This window comes from Hippoglossus hippoglossus, chromosome 8 (genome assembly GCF_009819705.1).
Source record: "Hippoglossus hippoglossus isolate fHipHip1 chromosome 8, fHipHip1.pri, whole genome shotgun sequence".
Lineage (NCBI taxonomy): Eukaryota > Metazoa > Chordata > Actinopteri > Pleuronectiformes > Pleuronectidae > Hippoglossus > Hippoglossus hippoglossus.
In genome coordinates, this window is record NC_047158.1 from 11,443,980 (window position 1) to 11,465,483 (window position 21,504).

At 42.1% G+C, this 21,504-nt stretch overlaps 2 protein-coding genes across 3 annotated transcripts in view; one reads left to right on the forward strand and one right to left on the reverse strand.

Annotated features, from left to right (window-relative positions):
- The window catches only part of ppfia3 (PTPRF interacting protein alpha 3), a 32,261-nt gene extending 25,372 nt beyond the window's left edge, over positions 1 to 6,889 (forward strand). For both annotated transcript variants that reach the window (XM_034592920.1, XM_034592921.1), the window contains exons 27-31: positions 1,293 to 1,468; positions 3,428 to 3,496; positions 3,583 to 3,745; positions 4,302 to 4,363; positions 4,643 to 6,889. In XM_034592920.1, the coding sequence (XP_034448811.1) occupies positions 1,293 to 1,468; positions 3,428 to 3,496; positions 3,583 to 3,745; positions 4,302 to 4,354 (461 nt within the window). In that variant the 3' untranslated portion in view covers positions 4,355 to 4,363; positions 4,643 to 6,889. The remainder of the gene's footprint in view (positions 1 to 1,292; positions 1,469 to 3,427; positions 3,497 to 3,582; positions 3,746 to 4,301; positions 4,364 to 4,642) is intronic.
- LOC117766163 lies at positions 6,845 to 17,033 on the reverse strand. The gene is made up of 2 exons (XM_034592924.1): positions 16,586 to 17,033; positions 6,845 to 10,092 (listed from the first exon to the last, which is right to left on the reverse strand). Exon 2 carries the CDS (start codon positions 10,071 to 10,073, stop codon positions 8,655 to 8,657), a length of 1,419 nt encoding a protein of 472 aa, XP_034448815.1. The 5' UTR covers positions 10,074 to 10,092; positions 16,586 to 17,033; the 3' UTR covers positions 6,845 to 8,654.
- Positions 17,034 to 21,504: the final 4,471 nt, after the last annotated feature.

The window sequence follows — 21,504 nt, forward strand, 5'->3', positions numbered from 1 at the left end:
GCCTGAACAGAATTACCCAATTTTGGTGCACAAGCCTAAAAATAGTGACTGTTCTTCAGCTCTTCTGATTACACTTATAATCCTGTTCTCTTTTGGAAGATAACTCAATAAATGAAGACGTAAAGGAGATACTAAAGCAAAGTTACACAGGTACAAACATGAAAGTTGTTTTTAGCCTCGCCCAGAGAATGCAAGGCCTGCAGTTGTATCTTGTGTGTGTAAAACACTTTGGAGCCACAAGTTTGAACCAATTCTGTGTCAACTGCTGTTGCAGTAATCTGAGGATCTTAAAATGCTTTGAAGAGATGGAATCAGGAGACATAGAGCTTTCACTCAAAGTATAAATTGTTACGGTTGTGTTGAAAATGAGTCTGGTACAGAAAAAAAAAGTCTGCATTACCAAGGACATAGAGTCCCACAGGTGTGTTGATAAAAGTTCTGGGATTTTTGGGGGACTTAAGAAGTCAAAACTTTAATTTGGTGAAGACCTTGTGAAAACATGTCTGAATAATTATATAATATTTTTTAGCAGCTCCAGTTGCAGTAGCATTTTCTCCACTTCTTTTAACTTGTAATATGACCTTGTAAAAGTATTGTGACATAAAAAGAGAAACAAAATCGCTGCTTCCCTTTGATTCACATCAGTAAACTATAAAAATGATTTCCTTTTTCCTTTAATTCATCAGCTTTAGCTTATAAAATAAATTTCTTCCTGTTCCGACAAAATCCTATAAACTTAATGAAGGCAAAAAACCCACTGTTCCTTTTGATTTCTGCCGTCTCCCACAGTGATGGGAGACGTTTGGACCACCCTTAAAGGAGAAGTTTGTGGTAGTGGGGGCACAACAGCTGTTGCGCCCCCACAACTACAACTTTCTCTTGAAATTTGGCTGGATAATGATGACATAAATGTCAACATACGTAGTCATTAAACAAACCCAAATCTCTTGCTCTTCCACCGCTGCGCCTTCGGAAACACATGTAAATTTTACGTTCAGCTCCTCTTGGCTCATTTCGTCCTAGGTGACAAATTAGTTAGTGTTGGGTTCGTCTGATGATGAGTGGGACCTGTTCAGTCCATATCCAGAAAATAAATCAGTGAAGAAGAGACATTACACTATTTGGAAAACTTTATTCCTCTCATGAGAGCTTTAGTAAGCCTGAAAATACCAGCAGGTTTTATCCAGCTTGAACTTTAGACATTTTTAAGAAACTCGATCTGGTTTCTGAGAACAGCGAGAGGACAGGATGCCTCCTCTTTCTCCCTTCACCATGTCCATCTTTCCTCCCAGATGTGATGGTGTGGTCCAACGAGCGAGTGATGTGCTGGGTCCAGACGATCGGTCTGAAGGAGTACGCCGACAACCTCCGTGAGAGTGGCGTCCACGGGGCTCTGCTGGCTTTAGACGACACCTTTGACTACACTGACCTGGCGTTGCTGCTGCAGTGCCCCAATCAGAACATACAGGTAACTGACGGGCTGTTTAAAGGTCACGGATTTTTAATAAAAAGCTTTTCATGTCCAAAGCATTGGTTTCGGCATATGAGGAAGAAAGGAAATAAAATACACTAGGTCGAGTTGTTCTCAAGGGCATCGATATCATTATTATTTTGGCATTTTAAAGCCAAACACAGGATGGGGGGGGTTATAATATGCAACAAACGTCCCCAGCTGGAATCGACCACCAGCATTGTGGTTATGTGGTATGCACCCACTATACGGGTGCCTGCTCCAGACATTTTTAAGCAATTTAAGTCCAACTGAAATTAAACTGCTGCGGCAACAAAATCTGAAATTGAAAGGGAGAAAATCATTATTTCTATTTTATGGTTTCATTATGGCGCCTCCTGGAGAACCATTCGTCTGTGTAGATTAATGCAGGCAATAATATCCGTCATATCACAGGTGGAGCAGCAACTGCTACACAACATAAGAGACTGAACAGCAACTCACACTAGATTTCCTGCTAACGTCACTTTCTTGTGAAAATGAGATAATAACATGTAAACGCCATGTAAAAGTTTGTCCACCTTGTCCTTATGTACCCCATGGTGGACACTGGTGTTGTCAATATAGTCAATAAATAAACAATAAATCACCGAAGTTTCCCTTTACCATAACCTAACCCCAGACTTCAAACCAGTTACCTCTGCCACGTCTGACCATAACCTGATCCCTAATCACAACCATGGGGGAGAGCGCTAGAGAAAACTTAGACAGAGGACCATCACTCTGGCAGCTGCTGTCGATCTGTTACTTAAAAGTATTTCCGATGTTTCCACAGAGACATGTTTTGTTCCTTTTTCAATAAAAAACAAAACAGTGACTACATGTGATTTCAGTTAATCTTTAACACGCACAAGAATGTGCTGCTTTGAATAATAACGACTGTAACATGTTTTATTTTATTACTTCGTTAAAATTTCTTCAAGACACATGTTCTCCTCACTCATTCAAAAGCCTCCAGAATCCGTGAATATGCAAATATTTTTAGCTTCAAAGGTTCTGGACACAAGATGTCTGAAGTCCGTTCTCGTGGTCCAGCCCGTGCACTGGAGGCTCCACATCGTCGTTTTACACGAGACCACAGTTAGATTCCAAACCAGTTATAATGTCACAGAATCCTTCAGATAAATGTGAAAACTGACATTAATTCTTCCAGCCTGGACCTGCCACATTTCACCACCCCATAATTTAATAATCTTTTAGAATATATATATATATTACTGTATCTCTCTTTCATACCATTTCGTTTTTTTATTACATTTTCAAAACTAGTGCAGTGCTCGTTCTAAACCTGCCTGTTTGGAATGTGCTGTTTGTTTTGCCTGTGGGGACGCTGGTTGTTGTTTTCCTTCTGAAACTGTAAAAGTGACCTGCAGTAATTGAGCCGCAGAGTTCAGGGAAGCTCAGCACGCACAACCCCGAACTGGAGAATCAGTTGTTGTTGCCTTTGTCGTGAATGTCTCCTTTGTCATCATGTCAGTTACGTTGATGAGTGTCAGTCACTGCTGCTACAGAGCACTGATCGCCTGTTTTATTAATATATTTTATCAATATTGAACAGTCGGAGTGAGTCCAACTAGAAAGGTCTTCTTTTTTCAGGCAGGGGACAATATAAGCTTTTTAAAAAAAACACAAATCTGAGCCTCAAATATATCATTATATGTAACAACCTGGGCACCCCGCGGCTCAGGGGTTAAAGCACCAACCATGAATCACAGCGTCCTGACTCGGGTCCAGGACCTTTGTTCTGTCTCTCTCCATCATTTCATCATCATCATCAGACTTTTAAAAAACGTGCCTCATCTGATCCTTTCGAGTTACAACTGTAATATTTTGAAGCATGCACTCATGATTTAATGAACCTCATCATCTGCTGTGTCCAATCTAATCTCGAGGCTCTACATCATCTCTCTCCTGCAGGCCAGACAGCTCCTGGAGCAAGAGTACAACTCTCTCATCTCCATGGGAACTGAGAGACGACCCGATGAGGTCAGCATAATCACCTTTTTTTTTTTACTGATTTAAGCAATGGCTTATTTGAGCAGCCATCTTTTCACACACTGTCTGTCTCACAGGATGGAAATAAGACGTTCAGCCGCTCGCCCTCCTGGAGGAAGATGTTTAGGGAGAAAGATCTCCGGGGCGTGACCTCTGACTCTGCCGAGACCCTGCCTGCTAACTTCCGTGCCTCAGCCATCTCCACTCCCTCTGTTACCCTGAGAAAGGTTCAGAGTGATGGTGAGTGTGACCCGTGACCTCTGACACCTTCGCTCTCATATTCACATTTTTTCAGCTCCTCGGAGCCTGTCGGGCGGGTCTGTTTTTAGACAATGTGTAAAAAGCTGTTACTCTATATAGCATTACTCACATGAAGAGCATGAGAGGAATCGGCTAAAAGGTCTGCTGCAGCTCCAGCTCTTATCAGGTGTAAACACTCTGAGATAATAAAAGAACCATGTGTTTAATTCTTAATTTTTTCAGAAATGAGCCTTGAACAGAAACATTTGTCCTCATCCACCATACACTGGGTGTTATATAAGCCACTCTGCAAATGCAAAACCAGAGTCACATGCACGGAGCAGTTAGCTCCTCTGCCATTAGTTTGGCAGTGGAATTTTCTGTTTCCTTTGGCGAAGGAGTTGGCAATAACAAGGAACAGACGCTTCAAAGTGCAGAGGAAGACCATTATCCCTCATTCCACTTCCTAATCATAAAGTCTGTGGAAGGTCAGTGCTGTTTAAGACATTGCAGTTACGATAATGACCCCATCTGTGTCTCCCGGTCTCCTGCACAGCCAGCTCTGGTGCCCGGGGTGAATCTGCCTCAGTGAGGACATATTCCTGTTGAGGGGATGAGGTAAGAACTGTTAATTGAACTGCCTGGTAGTGTGGAGTTTTGGTCTGTGTGAGAATACGGCTCCTCTGAGCCTGTGAGAAGCCTCTGTACATGTGCAGAGCACATTTCTCTGAACCTTGTTTGATTCATTTGTTTGTTGTGGTGGATTGGTTTGAGCCTGGGGTTTTAGTAGTTCCCCTAAGGTCTTAAAGTGGTGGGTTTGGTTGGCTGGGATTTGGGCTGAGTTGAATTAAGGCCACAGAGGCAGTGACATGGGAATAACGCTGTTTCTCTCCTCAGGGCACTGACTGGATTGGGACTAGAGGACCCTCTCGCTCGTCCACGGAGAAAGAAGCAATGAATATACCATTTAACTTTAAAATAAATCTTCTCGGTCTGACCATTCTGCAATAACAGAAGCAAAGGAATAAATGGGAAAATGACATGAAGAATGTATGAATGTATTTTCCAACCAGACTTGGAAGGTTGAATGGGATCAGCTGTTTTCTCTCTCTGTCTCTCTCTTCCTGTCGTTCTGTCTTTGCTCTCGCTCCCCCTCTCTCTCTCTCTCTCTCTCTCTCTCTCTCTCTCTCTCTCTCTCTTTGTCTGTGCTGCGGAGTTGATAAAGGGAGACGACGGCGTTGGTTAGGTGTGTTCCCGTCATGCAGGTTTCCCTCTCTTTCATTCCTGTCTGCGTCTGCACATCGTCAGCAGAGTTGGCAATATCAGGGCTTATTCTCCTTCCTTCAGAGGGAAATCACTTGCTGCCATCTATTCTCCTACAGTATGAATACAACTAAACATGTCGCCTTACAACTTCTGCTCAACAACAGGTGTTTGTATTGAGAGTTGCGAGTCACCGTAAAGTTTGGATTTTTAAAAACAAGAGGAAGGACAAGACTGTTAAATCATTTGGGGGGGGGAAATGGGTGGACAGACGTGTAACAACTTTAAACAACGCCGACGTTCCCCTTTCTACTCCTGAGGCGACTGGTGTCTAGTGTCGGCCATGGTGGCTCTATTGTTGGCTTCTATGGACCCTGTCGGGGTGAGTAAGTGTCCCCAATTGGCTGGAGCGATGTAGTAAAACATGTCGGAATTCAGACCACTGTTAAGTTCTGACCACATCAGAGGGAGCCTCCTCGAGCTTCGTCTATTGGCACCTTGAAAACTGATAGGCTGAGTCATTTCTTTTGAAGAGAGCCTTTTATAAAGATCAAAGGCTCCGAGGTGGATGGGACGGGGCGGAGTGAGGTCACAGAGACATTGTGTTCTTTGTTTTTACGATGCTGATGGCAGGTAATGCTTAAAGTTAGTGTTGGTGCCACTTTATGAAAAGCAGATCTTTACAAGGGGTTTGTTCTTTTCAAAGTTTCATCAGTGTTAAAGCGGCACAATGCTCAGCCTGTGTGAACAGTCGTATAACGTCGCCTGTGGTGCTGGAGGTCGTACGCCTCACGATGTGACAGTAGCATCATCTGGGTGAACTCGCCATTGTCTTGATACTTAAAATCTTCAACAGAAATCCTGCTTTACATATGAGAGGCGTGGGGTTAGAAATGGATGCACATTTGGAAATGTAGGATTCAGGGTTTTGGGAGTGTGGTCCATACTTGAGAGTAAAAAGATATATCTGCTTCTGCTTTAAAGACACACATTTTCTGAGCAAAATGAATTGTCTAAGAGCCTGTTTACAGTAATGTATATCATATACTAATGCTTTACAGATAGATATAAAAAGCGACTGGGTTTTGCGTTGCCAGGTTATGATATGACTGAATAAAAATGTGTCAGTTTTAATACCGAATTTGTAAAAATAATTTCTAACTGGACACTTTGTGGCTTAGTAGGAAGTGCGTCATTTAAAAAGTGTCTCTGCGGATGGCAGTGTCCTCAACAACCTCAACAGCTATCTGATGGATTTCTTTGAAATGGAAATGGTCGACACATTCATGGTCCCCTGAGGATGATTTGTAAAAAGCTGTGGTGACCACTGACCTTTCTTCTGGACCCATCACAGGGTCAGATTTTCTGACTGTGCTATTAACATTAACATTTTATAATGCTAAAATAAACAAGCATACAAGTTAGCACCAGTATGCTTAAATACAGCCTTACAAAGACACAGGCATGGCCACAAATTCCTTCTTACTGAGCTAAAGAAAACAGTAAATTTCACAACCTGGCAACCCAGAAGTATCACTGAACTATAAATATTATGGTTTTAACATACAAAATCCAATTATTTAAAGACTAAAAAAACCTTTTGAAGTGCGCCTTTCTGTAAAGTGGCACCCAAGTTATAAATATATTAAGAAAGTCTCGTTTTTGAAGCCAAACTCTAACGCCTCAGTCGCCCTCCACAATGTCATTCTGCTGTTTATGACCTGTAATCATCAGCTCAGGGTCCCGGCTAATCCTGATGATGGGAGAGCGACAGAAAGACAAAACAGCGACCCAAAGGGAGGAGGAAAAAAAAACAGGATGGACAGAAGTTGGTCATTTTACTGCACACACAAGCCATAACAGAAACCAAGAGCACGCCAGGGTTTGGGAGATCAGAGGGAGGCAGGAAGAGAGGGGCGAGCCGGAGGAAGCCCAGGAAACAAAACCTTTAGCCTCTGTGTTTACGATGCATGTCAAACAAACGACAATGACCTAAAAACATTGTTTTTGGTGGTGAAGATGATAATGAGGTGTCGTTAAATAAAAAAAATATATATCTGTATGATAAACCTACAGGGGAGGGAGCCTGGGGATCAATTTGTAAAATGTGTGTATTTTTTTCAGTTGTATTTTTTATTTTTTACGATAACTATTTATTTTCTTTAGGTATGTATTGGATAAATGTATGTACACGTTCTGTTCCCCTCTCGACTTCATTTGAACTAGTTTTAAAAGTCAATATGAAAACATTGAAAATGGTCATTCAAATATGCTACTGTATGTGTACATTTTGAGAACCAATTGTGCAATGATTTAACAGATTTCCATGATTAAAGTGATAGTAATACAAATTGAAAATATCATCTGGAAAATAAACAATGAAGATGATCATGAAAATGGTGATGTAAAAGAAAAAAAAAATAAAGTGGTCCAGGTGGATCTGCTTATCATCACAAACTTTCACCATGTTTTTCTTTGCAGCTCGTCAAACCTAATAACATTATTCTTAATTACAATTTATAATTTCTTTTATTTAATGCTATTTTCTAATTCTAAACAACTACAATGTTCCTTCCAGTAGTTATTTGCCAGCTACTAGCCACTTTGCAGGTTCAGATTTCACACACAAAAAAACAAACAGGACGTTAACTTGCATTTGAATATTTGAATTTTTGTATTAAATTTTTATTTACATAACAGGTCTGAATGTGCATTTCATGTAGCTGTAGTTTGATTTTTCCGTGTCCTATAATAGGAAACCGATTACAGAAGGGGAAAAATGATATTTACTCACTTTCATCAGCAGATAAATTCAGCATTTGTTCTTTAAAATATCAGATAACCTGTTAACATCGAGTACAAGATCTTTTATTACCATGTTTGGCAGGCCAACTGAGCAAACCAGCAGATGGTTAAATGTGTAATGTCATTGACAAACACAGATGCATCCTGCCACAAAAATGTCACATCAGCATCCTGAGTGAGATCATGCTAAAAAAAATGTGCCCACGCTGTAATTTGCATGTCGAATACATGTTGACTCTAAAAAGCACTGATTACAACATTCATAGTAATCCAGAATGGAAACAGTGTGGAGCAGTAAAACGGAGCCTCAGTAGGTGGCGCTCCTTCCTCTCACAATCCGAGTGGACCAGAGGCTGGAATTATCATCAGACACTTCTTCTATAAATACACACAGATATACATAGCTTCATACATAAAGGTATACTGGTGTCATATTTTACACATATATATATATATATATATATATATATAAAGGAATATATTAATATCAGAGACATACACATGCTTACATACTAATCAAAAATAACTTAGATTATGAAAGATAAATCTTACAAAAACAGTACTTTTTAAAGTCAAATCTCTATAAATGACAATTTTCCCTAAGATCTAGTGTTGAGGTCTTCTCGTTTTTTTTTAAAGTCATTTGACGCTGTGTCGGATGCAGGGAGCGGAAAAAAGAGAGAAAAGTTGTGAGTTAAGGCTGGAACCACTTCCATCGTTTTCAGGAAACCAGCAAGTGAGAGCGCACACAGAGGGATGTCACTGCTGCTCTACTGTGTGTCACTTTCTATGTCTTGCCTTCCTCTCTTCCTCCCTCTCTCTCTCTCTACTTCCCTCTCTCTCACCCTCTCCCCTTCCTCATCAAAACCTCCCTCCCTGGTGCCTGATTGGCTCTGGACAGCAGCACACAGACGCAGGACGAGTCGATGCGGATCCACCTCCATCCGGTTCTGTTTCTTGCGTCTTTGGTGAGCGCTCGTACAAACGACTGCTTGGGTTTACACTCACTCAACCACTGCCTTTTGTCCACGCCCAAGCAACCCGACCCGGCTACGCCCATCGGTGGGGATCTGGATTTGCCAGTATTGCTCTGCGGCTCGGGCTGGCGACAGCGAGTCTCATAAAAGAACTGTTTGAGTGGTCCTGTTTGGGTTTGGATTTCCTGCAAGATGGTGACCTTCTGACCATGGGAGTCGGTGGCGTTCTTCTTGTCGGTGACCCAAACGCTTTCCGACTCGCATACTGACTTTTCCCCTCTCCGTCTGTCAATCGAGTGCGAGCGTTTATCCCGCTTAACAGGATGGGCGACCTCACTATTTCCTCTGGAAGAATCGGCCCAACTCGGAGTCGTGCTCCTGTCGATTGCCCGATCCCCGTGACCCTCGATGTGCCCATCCATGTCCTCCTGCTCCTCCACACCCCCAACCTCCTCCAGCGGGCCGGTCTCCAACATTAGAAGAAGAGGGGGGTGTTCTGGAGGAGACAGGGAGGGTGAGAACAGGACTCGTGGATGTGCGTCCAAAAACATCTCGTCTCCTTCGAGGATGTTGTCCAGCCCGATCCCAAGGCCCAGCCCTGTCTCCAGGTTCAAGCTTTGCTCAGCCTGACCTCTTCTAGACCCCTGCTCTGAAGGAACAGTTGGTTCTGGTCCTCTTGGACCCTTTAGAGTTAATGCAGGGCTAAAAGTATTTTGGTTTTCCGCTGAAGAAACCTGCAACGGTCGATCTGTTGAGTCCTGAACAGTGTCCTTCTTGGAAGAGTCCATGGAACCGGAGTAATCTTGCCTGCTGCTGCTGCTGCTGCTGCTGCTGTCAGCCTTGTAGTCCTTTGGTAGAGAATTATCCTCGGAAATATCCTCGGTCCTGAGTGTTCGTCCTTCAGTGGGAACATCCAAACTGACGCTGCTTTTGCCATCGCTGCCTGAGTTGCTATTTGATTGGTAGGTTCCTTGATTCTCCACCTTGAACATGGAGGTCTCTTCATGTGCGGAGGATTTCACATAATCCTTGTGGTTCTGGAGGTTTTGTCCGTTGGTGTGTTGGCTTAGAGCAGCAGCCATGTTGAAGTTCGTCTGTGAGGCGTTTCCGTGAAAGTTGTAGTTCGTGGTGGGAGCTGCGAGGCGAGCAGCCGGGTCATGACGATGCTCTCTGCGGTTGTCGGAGCCAGGCTCTGTCGTCGCGGCAGTAATCCTGGACAAGGGGCTGTGAGGGAAGGGCAGGGCCGAGGCAATCACCATGGCAACCAGGGGAAGCCAGTGCATCACTCCCAAGACGTATCAGCTGGCGGTTGAAAGAGAGGAGAAACAGAGGAAGCGAGGGACAACGTTATTTTATACAATTCAAATTGTGGCTTATACAGTGAAACCAAGTACCTCAATTAAAACGTAAAAGGAGAGGTTTTACAAGTGGCCCGCAGCTTTATGACTCCGCTGCTTTAACTGCTGGGGTATGACTCTAAAATCTTGGCAGACCTCGTGGAAAATCAGGACCAAGTACAGTGAGGTTGCCCTCTGCTTCTTCATGTGGGAAGAGTTCAGCTGTGAGCGCTGTGGATAGTGAAGGGCTGACCTTCGAATGGATACACTGACAACCTGGTATGTAGGCAAGTCACAGACTTTACAGCCAAAAAGGAAACAGATTACAAACACATCTGCAGCACGAGAGAACAAGTCTGTGTTTGGGGGGGGGGGGGGGGGGGGTTGTTCTCTTGTTCTTTCTCTAGGATCCATGGACGTTTTTAAAGAATCTCTCTAAATCTGTGGCAACAAATAATGGAATGTCAATGAACGAAAACACAAGGGAATTCAAGACGTGAGGAATTCAACCTGAACACACCTGAGCTTTTCTTTGTGAAGGAACAAGATACATCTGTCACCTCGGACTGAAAGAGTTTAACTAAGAAGCTGAGGTGCGACCAGCCGTTTTATGAATCCAGCCTGCACCAACCTGCATTATCTAAACTTTGTGTGGCTTGTAATAACAGAGGGATTAGTGGTAAATGTTGTGTGGCATAAATATGACACGAATGCTGCAGAAAATCTTCCCACTGATTCCCATAACGCTTGAGAAGTAGAAGACACAGTATGTTCATAAAAATTGTTCGAGAACGTTGCTGTAATGCTGCAACTACTAGTAAAAAGCCACCTCCACTAAGGAGGTTCTGTCCGCTTGTTTGTTGGTTTGTTTGTAAGCAAGATTACACAAATACTACTGAACGGATTTCCACAAAACTTGGTGGAAGGATGTGATAGGGGTCGGGGAAGAACTAATTAAAATTTACGTGCAGACCCACATCAGGGGGCGGATCCAGGATTATCATTTTCCCTTTCTTTAACATTGCGATAATAAGAATTTGGTACAGATTAATTAAATGTAATGGCAATGAACGCTATTGAGTGCCATTTTAGTTGATTAATTGATCGAGCAAAGATTTATCAGCAACTCATTCAATAGTCATTTATCCATCCAAGTCCATTTGCAGGCAAAAATTTGAAACGCTTCTCAAATGTGAGCTTTCTTCTCACATTGTGATGAATTTAATATCTTTAATCTTTATTGTTCTCTTGAGCTCGAGTAAACAGATTTATATAAAACATTTTGTATTCTTTCATATTAACATTTAATCGATCGAGAAAATAACCAGCAGATAGTTAAGCCTTACAGGGTTTTTAGGAACAATTGTTTTGTTTTTAACTGCATGATATATTCTTTTGAACTTTAATTTGAACTTTTATGCACCAACCAGGAGAAGCATCCTTTTTTCTGTTTTGTATCACACAATGAAAATAAAGTGTTTCTATTGTACTCTCTTCTACTCTAGTATATTAGACTTTGCAGTTAGCTATGAAACTTAATGTAATATGTATTTAAAATCACTCTTAAAAACTCATGCTGCTCAATTTGATCTTCATTCTTTCTTACATTAATGATATTGAACACGAGTATTTCTGTGTTAAATGGTGACACACGGAAAAGTCATTATAGTAAGCACTCCCTCGTGTAAGCCATGGGTAAACATTTCCTAGAAAACTTGAATGAAACAGAAAATTATGAGTCAGGAGGACATGATTCTGTAAGTGTGAGTGTGTCTGAATGTGTGTTTCAACGTGAGGTTCACCTGTGACTAACTAGGAAAATATTCCAGTCACCCATCCATATGGCGTGCATCGCGTGACGGTGTCCACCTCTTGAGCAGAGATAAATGTCAGCTGGGTTATTTGTCTGAAAGCAGGGAGGAGGTCACTTGGAAAGTGTTAAAATAGGTGGAATGATGGGAATGCGAGTGATGCAGCTTTACTGGCAAGGCTCCTTCAAGGATTCCTCAGGCGGCGAAGAGAAAAAAAAAAACGCAGGACGACAGGAAGTAAGGACGGAGAGAGTGTTGTGACTGTTTTTGTGTTGCTGTTTGTCTGTACAGGCGTGTGAGGGTGAATGAGAGGATGTTTCATCACTGACCATCCGTGACTGTGTGGTTGAGCATGTGCGGCAAAACAAACTCCTTTCAGTGACGGGACTTGTACCCGGCAGAGCCACACCTTGGACACAATGCAGCCGCCACAGAGCAACAAGGTTTGGTCGACACGTCACTCAGGCTGTCACCCCGGGCGCTCACAGCTCCTGCTTGACACGCTGACAGTAAATCACATCAAAGTCCGCTGAGCGTCCTCTTCGCTCGGGCTACTGATCCACACACCGGGCCAGCCAAAGCAACCCAGGTGTTTAGTGGGATGGAAGCAGATTTTAAAGGTTCAGTGTGTAGAATTAAGTGACATCTAGTGGTGTAGTTCCGTGTTGCAGCTGGACACCCCTCACCTCACCCTCCCCTTCCAAACATGAAAGAGAACCTTTGGTAGCCTTCAGTTGTCATAAAAACTCAAAAGGTGTTTAGTTTGTCCAGTTTGGACTCCTGTAAAAAACATTGCAGCCTCCGTGACCTGCTCCTGATTTTAAAGTATTTAAATATAAAGGGCCCACACTAGGGTAAAGAAAGGGTAAAGAGGGTAAAGAAAACAATCATTTGAACAGTTTAGATAAAACACACTAGTGAAACATCACTAGGATTATTATTATTTTTATGATTATTAAATATCTGACAAAAGATTCCTTTCACCTAATTCTTACACACTGAACCTTTGAAAAACGGAGAACCCGGCCTTCAACACACCCCACAAACGCAGACAACCTGCCAACGCCAGTTGAAGCAGCAAAACCCAGTCTGCTGGAGCTGATAGGATCATGTGTGAGAGGAGCCAGCTGTGGCGAGGAGGAGGTGGATATCCAGGAACAAATCTGGAGGATTTGTGTTACCTGAGTGTGTTCTGCTGCGGCAGACTTATACGCTTCTCAAGGGCTTTCTTGGCGCACTCAGGGCGCTACACAGGAGGCCCGGCGAGCGGCCTCTCTAAGTGGTTTCTTTGTGAAACGGCAGCAACAGCAGCAGCACTCCACGCTCCATTTGCCGCAATGACACGCATCATTTGAGCTCCCTGCGAGGCTCCACGAGGACCTCGACGTTCTTCCGCCCTCTGGACCAGACCCAAGCACTCCGACTCCCCCGCCGGCCCCCACCTAGCCCTGTGCCAGACGAGAAACACGAGCACTGAAAATCCCACGCAGTCCCTCTAAAAACGTGAGGTTTGAGTAAATAAAACCCCGCTCACACACTGCACACTCATGTTAATCCTAATCTCTGGAGTTTGAGATTGTTCCAAATGAGCACAAGGACACCTTGAAACCACAAAACTGGACAGAAAACGACCACTTCATCAGGCAGAACTCGTAATGAACTCAAGCGGCGAGGCCTCTGTGAAGCGTACACTGACTCCCTGTGTCACTCAGTAGTGATAGTGACGTGCTTCAGTCCTCTGGGGAAGACTCCCTGCCGTTTCTTTGTATAATCACATTATTGACTTCAGACCCATCACTGTGAGACGTTTAAGAAACAGTAACAAGAAACGTGGAGATGCAACTTGTTTCAACTCTTCTCCTAAACTGTGCAACACATTCCCACAGGATATCAGGGAGCATTTTTCAGTGACAGCTCGAAACAGATCTTTTTCACTTTGCTTTCAACTCCCTCCTTTTTTCTTTTTAACCAGCAATGTCTTACCTCCCTCTTCACCACTATTAAAGATTTCATCTTATTACCAGGCCCGGATCTAGACTGCTCAGATTGGGGGGGCAATTAGGATTTTGGGGTGGCCACCTTTTCACACCGTGGCCACCGTTGTGTTGAGAGTTTTTCCAAGTTTTAAAGAATGCCTCACAATAGGCATTTCTACCAAGCTGTGATATAATAGCAACAACAATAATAATAATAATAATAATAATTATTACTATAATTATTATATTTAAAAATAATAATAATTACACGTGCCAAGCCCAGGCTGGCGCCACCACACTTTTTTACCCCTCCACGGAAAACAATAAATGCAGGTGATGGGTTCCAGTAAGGAAGTTTATTTCGCCCCCCTCGCATGATCGATCCGTCCTTTTCATGAATCGATATCGGATCATTCGATTAAAGATCAGAGAACAGTTTTTTAAACCTAGCCCTGTGTCCAAACAGCAATTCAGAAATAAGGAAATTCTTATAGGGCAAATGAAATAAATGTGATTGGCAGATTAAAATGTCACAGAATAAAGTTGACAAATTGGCTGGGCAGAGTAAAAATTTGGGTGGGCATTGCCCAACCATGCCCACTTCTAGATCCGGGCCCGCTTATTACTGCTTCTATTTATAACTCGCTGTACCAATTTCCTTTATAATAATAATAATAAATACATTATTTTTAAAGCACTGGTTTACAGAGTAATTCACAGACATAATTTAGTGCTATGTAAAAACTATTAGGGTTTAAAACTAACATAAATTTTCTTCTTTTTTTTAAAAACTGAGACATTTGGCAGTTCATTTCCCTGTTAATCCATGAATGGTTTAAAATATAAAACACACAAAGAAATCTTTAAGTGTCTTGTTTTGTTCAGCCAACATTTTAAAACCCAGATGATTTATATTCATAGTTATATTTATAGTAATTTAAGGCCAGAGAAAGCAGCAAATTCTCACATTTGAGAAGGTTAACTCAAGCAATAACTTGAACAAATTATCTACAATTATCAAATTGCATTAATGATTTTAATTGATTCACCTGTTAAACAACTAATACTCAGTGCTTATTAGCCTACTGTTGCAATAATGTGCTGTGTACTCTAAACCTGCGTGAAACCGGAAAATGAGCCACGTTGTTGACATAAATCTACAACAGGGGCTTGGCTCTAAAAACCAGCAGTGAAACAATAAAGAAACGTGTGTGTTGAGGCGGTCTGGCACCTGGCAAATTGGTCTGACTTCTGTTGTGAGTGCTGCCAGTGTGAAGCCATCAGGGTTTAATCCAGATGAGTGAAGGTGGAGGAATCAGGTGAGGGAGAATTACTGCACAGGAGGGGAGGGGGGGGGGGCCTCCAACTGCGAGAGACCCTCCCCAAGAAAACAGACGGCATAAAGCAGCTCCACACCTGGCAGTGGCTACTGTGCTATTAGCCTGTTAACAAACTAATCCACCCCCTGCCACCAGCACCTCCACCACCATCATCATGTGTGGCTGATGTCAGACACGTCCATCTGACACAGATATAATGGGTTGGGTTGTGACTGCTGGGACCAGGGGCCTGTCCCGTCCTAATCCTGCCTCTTTGAAGTCCTGTAACCTAAAGACAAACGGAGGTGGGAGACGTCTGGAGGCCAGATGACTGCAGGACGTCCCTCTAATAAACTGTTTGCAGCCAAAAAGGCAGATTTCATGGCAGGTTCGTGAAATGCATCAGAGTGTGGCCCATTAGAGTGACATCCCAGAAGACACATGTCCAGGTCATTGTTTGCCCCCCCTCGCTCTCCTCTCTCCTCTCTTCTCTCTTTCTGGAGGGGGAGAGTAAAAAGCCTCGGCCTCACATGTGCTCATTTACAGTGCTCTGCTGTCCCACTGTGCAAACAGACCATTAATTCCAGCTCTGTGATTGTTTCATACCACGCTCTTCCTGCAGGATCCAGCCCCCTCCTCTACAACCCTGGCTCCACATGAACCATTCTCATCTCTCTGTTCCACACACAAGCTGACCAACGCACACCTCTTCTCGTGGGGGTACTGTGAGTGCAACCAATATGTCTTCTTATCTTAAAAAATTATCAAGCGTTACAGTGTGGAATTTGACAAGGAGGTGGAAGAAGTTATATTCACAGTGGTTATCTCACTTGCATTAGGACATAATAAAACATCACCCTCCCACAGGACCTGTTCGGCCCCTGATCTGCTGACAGGATAGAATTAAAAGGTAAATAAAAAAGAAGACAACCTGTGTGATCTATGCGGGTGCTGGAGCTGAGGTGCCAGCTCCCTCACCTCACCTGACTGAGGGCCAATGAAAACAGAATGTGAAGATAGGCTACAACCGCAGCACGGCCAAGGAAAACAAGACTGAGTGAGAGGTGGTGTGTGAGTGCAGGGGTGTTTAATGGGATTTAAACATGAACGAAATCAAATCAGGTATGTCTGGTGGGTGGATTAGTGTGTAGATGTACATAAACACATCATAATGGAATGAATTAACTTAAAACTTCATGAAAGTGATTAAATAACCTTAAAGGATTTTCTCACATTATGTAACTGCTCTGCTCCATTTGACTCAATCTTCAAATCAATAACCAGATGAAAATGTACTTCTGTGAATGCACATGTCACTATGAGCGGACAGCGTGTATTTTTGAAAGTCGTACCGTTTAGGTGAGATCCGGACCCCGCGTCCTTCCAGCTGACACCACATTGATTATACGGTCCTGTCGCCAGTTGCTCAACTGGTTTAGAAAAAGAAAAATATTGTCAAATGAGACTGTGTCGCCGTCACCGCAAAACTACTCTCACTTTTTCGTTTATTTCTTCTCATCGCATGTGGACTTTATAAAAGTCCTGAGAGGAAAAAGACAAAGTAAAATATAAAGCAGAAAAAAGTCAGTCCAGTCCTGGGAGCGCTTCACAGCAGAGAGTGGGTTTTTAAAAAAAAACTGTACTTTTCAAGTACAAAACAATGTGTTAAAATGTAAATATCCCATGAGCTGTTAGTCCTGTGGGGGCAGGAGGGTGTCCGGGCTCAAATATGTGGAGGAAGAAGTTTGGACAAATGTTTTAAGATCTCAACTCCGCCTGAAACGCGTAAAGTCCCACTGACAGTGAAGCTGGCACCAGTGGGGAAGTCACACATCTGGTGGTGACTTTCAAACTAAAACCCGGTATGGAGATGGAGCCCCAGACTAGGGGGTTGGGTATAAGTATTAATATATATATTAATATATAATAATATAATTATTATAACAATCTTTATTTATACAGCACATTTCTTTATAAAGTTACAAAGTGCTTCCCAGATAGAAATCGTGATTTATCTTTCTCAGCAATCAAAATAAGAGAAAGATAATGAACTTCATAAAACAAAAATGAATAAAAAAGGAAGTTACATGTATTTTGTTCAGGATATATTGTCCAAATTTTTGCAATAATATGTTTTAAAAAGAGACATAAAAAGACTCAAAGAAATGTCGCCTGACTGATCTCAATGGGTTGATTTACTTTTACCAAATGACCTTTACGTGATTGTTTTTAGATATTCATTTATATTTATTTTGCCTTTCAATTTAAATGATGCTGTATTATTTTATTTGTTGTTGTCTTATATTTTGTATTACATCATTTTCTTTCATCTTTGTGACGCCTTTTCTAACAGATGTTTTGAAAGGTGCAATGTAATTATTATTATTATTATTATTATTAAAAGCTATGATCATACCGAACATGAGGATTTGTTGTGATGCTGTAGGAAGAGTCTGTCCAAAATCACTGACTGTCAGTGTCTGTATATTAGTTCAGTTTATGTCACACAACATAAATACATAGATAAAATGTTGTAAAAACGTGTCTGAGGTGGAAGAAACCTAAATATATCAAATAAAATCATAAAAAATCTCCAATACCAGTTATAGAATAGTATAGAAGAGAAAATTTGACATTGTATTAATACAAAATAGAAAAATGCACAAAGGGAAGAATAAATCCTACGAATACAGAATAAATAACAGAATGTAAAAGAGCTACATGACACTGCACAAATGGAAAAAAAAAGTCATCCCAAAGAGCGTTTGGCCCAGAAAACAGGGGCCAGAGTTTTATTCTTTAAATCAGAAGCAGCAGCATCCGGCGCAGTTTGTGTTTAGCTACAGTTAGCTTCACAAGCTAACGACTCCGGTTTCTGTTGGGAAGCGCAGAGACGAGTCGAGGTGTGTGTATGTATGTGTGTGTGTGTTTTCCTCATTGAAAAGAGACGTTCAATAAGAAACGTCTGTGACGACACATGCCTTTAAGACCCGTTTCCTTCACACGTGTTTATAATATAAAACCCTGATCTTGGGTTTAATGCGCTAAAATAGCTCGAAAAGGTCAGATCTCCTTGCTGGATTTGAAACCCACTTTGTGTTGCGTTCACTTCCCACGAGCGTGACTGACATGTTTCTTTTCATCACCTTCACCTCCCTCTCTGCCTCTGTGGTGTTAGCGGCCATGTGTCAGTGGCTCAGCTCCACAGTGAAGCCAGATCATGATTCTCTGCTAAAGGTGCAAGTGATTCCAAACAGGCCGTAGTGAGGCCGGATGTGGCTCCTCATGATGCAACCTAATCCCGTCTGGCTCAATCCAGCAGGAGGATGTCACCTCGTGTTCTCAAATACAAATCCGAGTCTGCTTCCACATGCTTCCTGTTTGCTGCTGCCAGATAGTTCTGGTGTGTGCTCACTCTCAGGCTGGTTTGGCAGGTGAGTGTTTGTTTTTGCTCAAGGGCACTTTGACAGGATAGTTTGGATCCTGATGACCTCACTGGCTCTGATTTGGATCTACTGTCAGACTTTAGGCGTAAAGAGCACTGCGTGTAGAAAAAATAGATTGTCACAGATCCTCAGAATGGCTTAAGGACACCCAGAAAATACACATAATGTGGCTCACAAACCGCCCAGGTACACGTTTCAAATACACAAGTGTCACTCAGTAGAGCTCATACCTCCGCCAAGGCCCAACAGTCACTTACATTCAATCAAGATGCACCAAATTATTATTCTTATGAACATCCATGAATTATTCCGTGAGAAATCTGTGAAAATGTAAAAAACAAAAACACTAATCTAACAATGTTAAAGAAAATGCAAATAACAATTTAAAGGGTTATTCACGTACCTCATCCTTCCTCCAAGTTTTGTTGTAATCTTAACTTTTTCTTTTTTTTTTGCTTACTACAATGCAAACAGACACTGATGAAAACATGACCTCCTCGGCGGAGGGAAATATGAATGCGTGTGAAAATACTCAAGAAAAATGCTTTATAATCTTGCTTGAAAAAGTAGACAAGCTTTATATAATTCAATGTGAAATACATCCTTAATTCAACACATACAATTCAACAGGGGTGGATTTCTAGGGCCATCTGCAACGTTTGCAGTTCCCCCCCCCCCCCCTCCCCTGAATCCCAGCCATAGACTGAAAATAAAGATGGAACGATGTCTCTCCACTTCCCACGGTCCAGACATGAAGCCAAAATATCCCAGATACAAACGCTGACACAGTAGCGATCGGGGGATGAAGCCGCAGTAGCTAGGTCCAGCTGATACACACCTTCGACCAATCAAAAGTCAGTCTTTTAAGATAACAAAATAAAATCAATTAACTCAGAAGCATGAAGATCAGTGTGATAAGAACTACATGAAATGACAGAAACAATCTTTGAGAAAAATGAATTGGAGGTCTACTTTGACTTTTTAGTTCGGTCCATGTCCCATCTGCTAACATGGAGGAGGCAGGGTTTATGAAATACTCTGCCGCTAGCCACCAGGGGGCAGTTAAGAGGAAACTGTCATGTCGTCTGTCTTTATGCATAGGTCTATGGTCCCCGCCATGACGACTGTCACCCCAGCCTACTTTTACTGATAAACACTTCTGAAATAACCTCATAAGTGGAACTACACACCTGACATTTCTGACACGTATCAAGATCAAAAGCAGTTTATCAATTCTTCAGTCCTTTTACAGGAAATATAACATAAATGTCCATCATGGATGTTTCAAATCATTGACCTTCAACATCAGTGTCCTACAGCTTCATGTCCTGTCTCATCCTGGATGTGATATTTGTACTATTTTGTATCAAGGAAATTGGAAATGACGCACAAAAAGTAGAAATATTTATTGGAGCTTGGGGCGAAGAAAGGTTTTTGGTACAAGTCCAAGTTCTTGTTAGTATTGCACACTAGTAATTTTTTTCATACTACTCTGAAAAAGTCTGGCACGTTTCCTATGGTTGTCTAGTATGCGTGTCTTGACGCATATTAATCCATTACATTAGATATACTGCTTATTCTTCGAAGGGTTGCAAGGGCAGGTGGAGCCGAACCAAGCTGACACTGGACAGGGTTCCAGCCTATCAGGCCATCTTTAGACTTGCCTATCAACCTAACTAGTGTGTCTTTGGAATACCTGGAGTATTTGGAGAAACCTAACAGAGGCACGAGGAGATCCTGCAAACTCTGCTCTAAAAAGGCTCCAGCCGATCCAGCAGGTTCAAACCTGTGAGGCAACAGTGTTAACCACTGCACAATCGCCATTGATGCATACAGTATCTAGATAGAAAAAAACTGTAATTATTATGCTTACAAATTTACAGGATTGTGTTAGAATCTAGATGTTCCACCCCCAGAATATAAGTTGTACGCGGTTAAAAGTGTTCCAGTGTTTAGTTGTGAGGTAAATAACTTTATATGGCCGAAAGGTCAGGGCTAAAAAGGTGAAAGACGTTTAGGTTTAAAAAAAAAGTATTGTCGTGATCAAATTTAGTAAAATACAAACTTTTTTCTTAACTTACATTTTTCCTGTAGCGATGGATGTAAATGAAGCCTTGACTTTCTGCAGTTGTTTTGTTTCTCTGTGGTAAAGAGGCACTATTAGAACAAAAGTGTGTTTCTACACCATCTGATGCATCTGTACTGCAGAAGTAGTGCTGGGAATCTATCACGAGCATCAAAGTCCGACAGGCTGGTCGGTCAGAGGTTCATCCTACAGCTATAATCAACCGAAACATAAGAGGAAAAGTCAGAGATCACTCAGTAGAGCATATACCTCTGCCAAGGCCCAACAGTCCAATCTCACAATATTCCAGAAATTGGAGAAAAAAAATCTTGGATTGCGCTCTGTGTCTGGATCAGTGCCAAAATTCTTCTTCAATGAAAACATAGCCTCCTTGGTGGAGGTAACTACAAGTGAAACACGTGTGGCAAAAACCATTGGACAAAGTTTTTAAACATTATTTGGTTTCCATTGTAGACCTTTTTTTTATGGTTTTTAATTTGTTTTAATTTCAGAGCAAACTGAGACCTCACACTGTAACAAGAGCAAAAACGGTGGTGTTTTTTAACTTTTGACCGGCAGTGCACCTTGTCGTAACTAGCTCATTTATGAATCTTTCTTCAGTGTTCACAGTCAAATGCTGATTCGTTATGTGGTTTAAGTAAAAGTCAATTCGTGAACACGCAGTCATTTCACCGTATATGCAGGTTGGCCGAGTGCAGGCGGTTCGGGGCCGCTGTGAAGCTGAAAGGCTGGAAACGGG

Excerpts from the sequence above, each read along its gene's own strand:
- LOC117766163 (XM_034592924.1), bottom strand. The coding sequence starts at position 10,073 with ATGCACTGGCTTCCCCTGGTTGCCATGGTGATTGCCTCGGCCCTGCCC.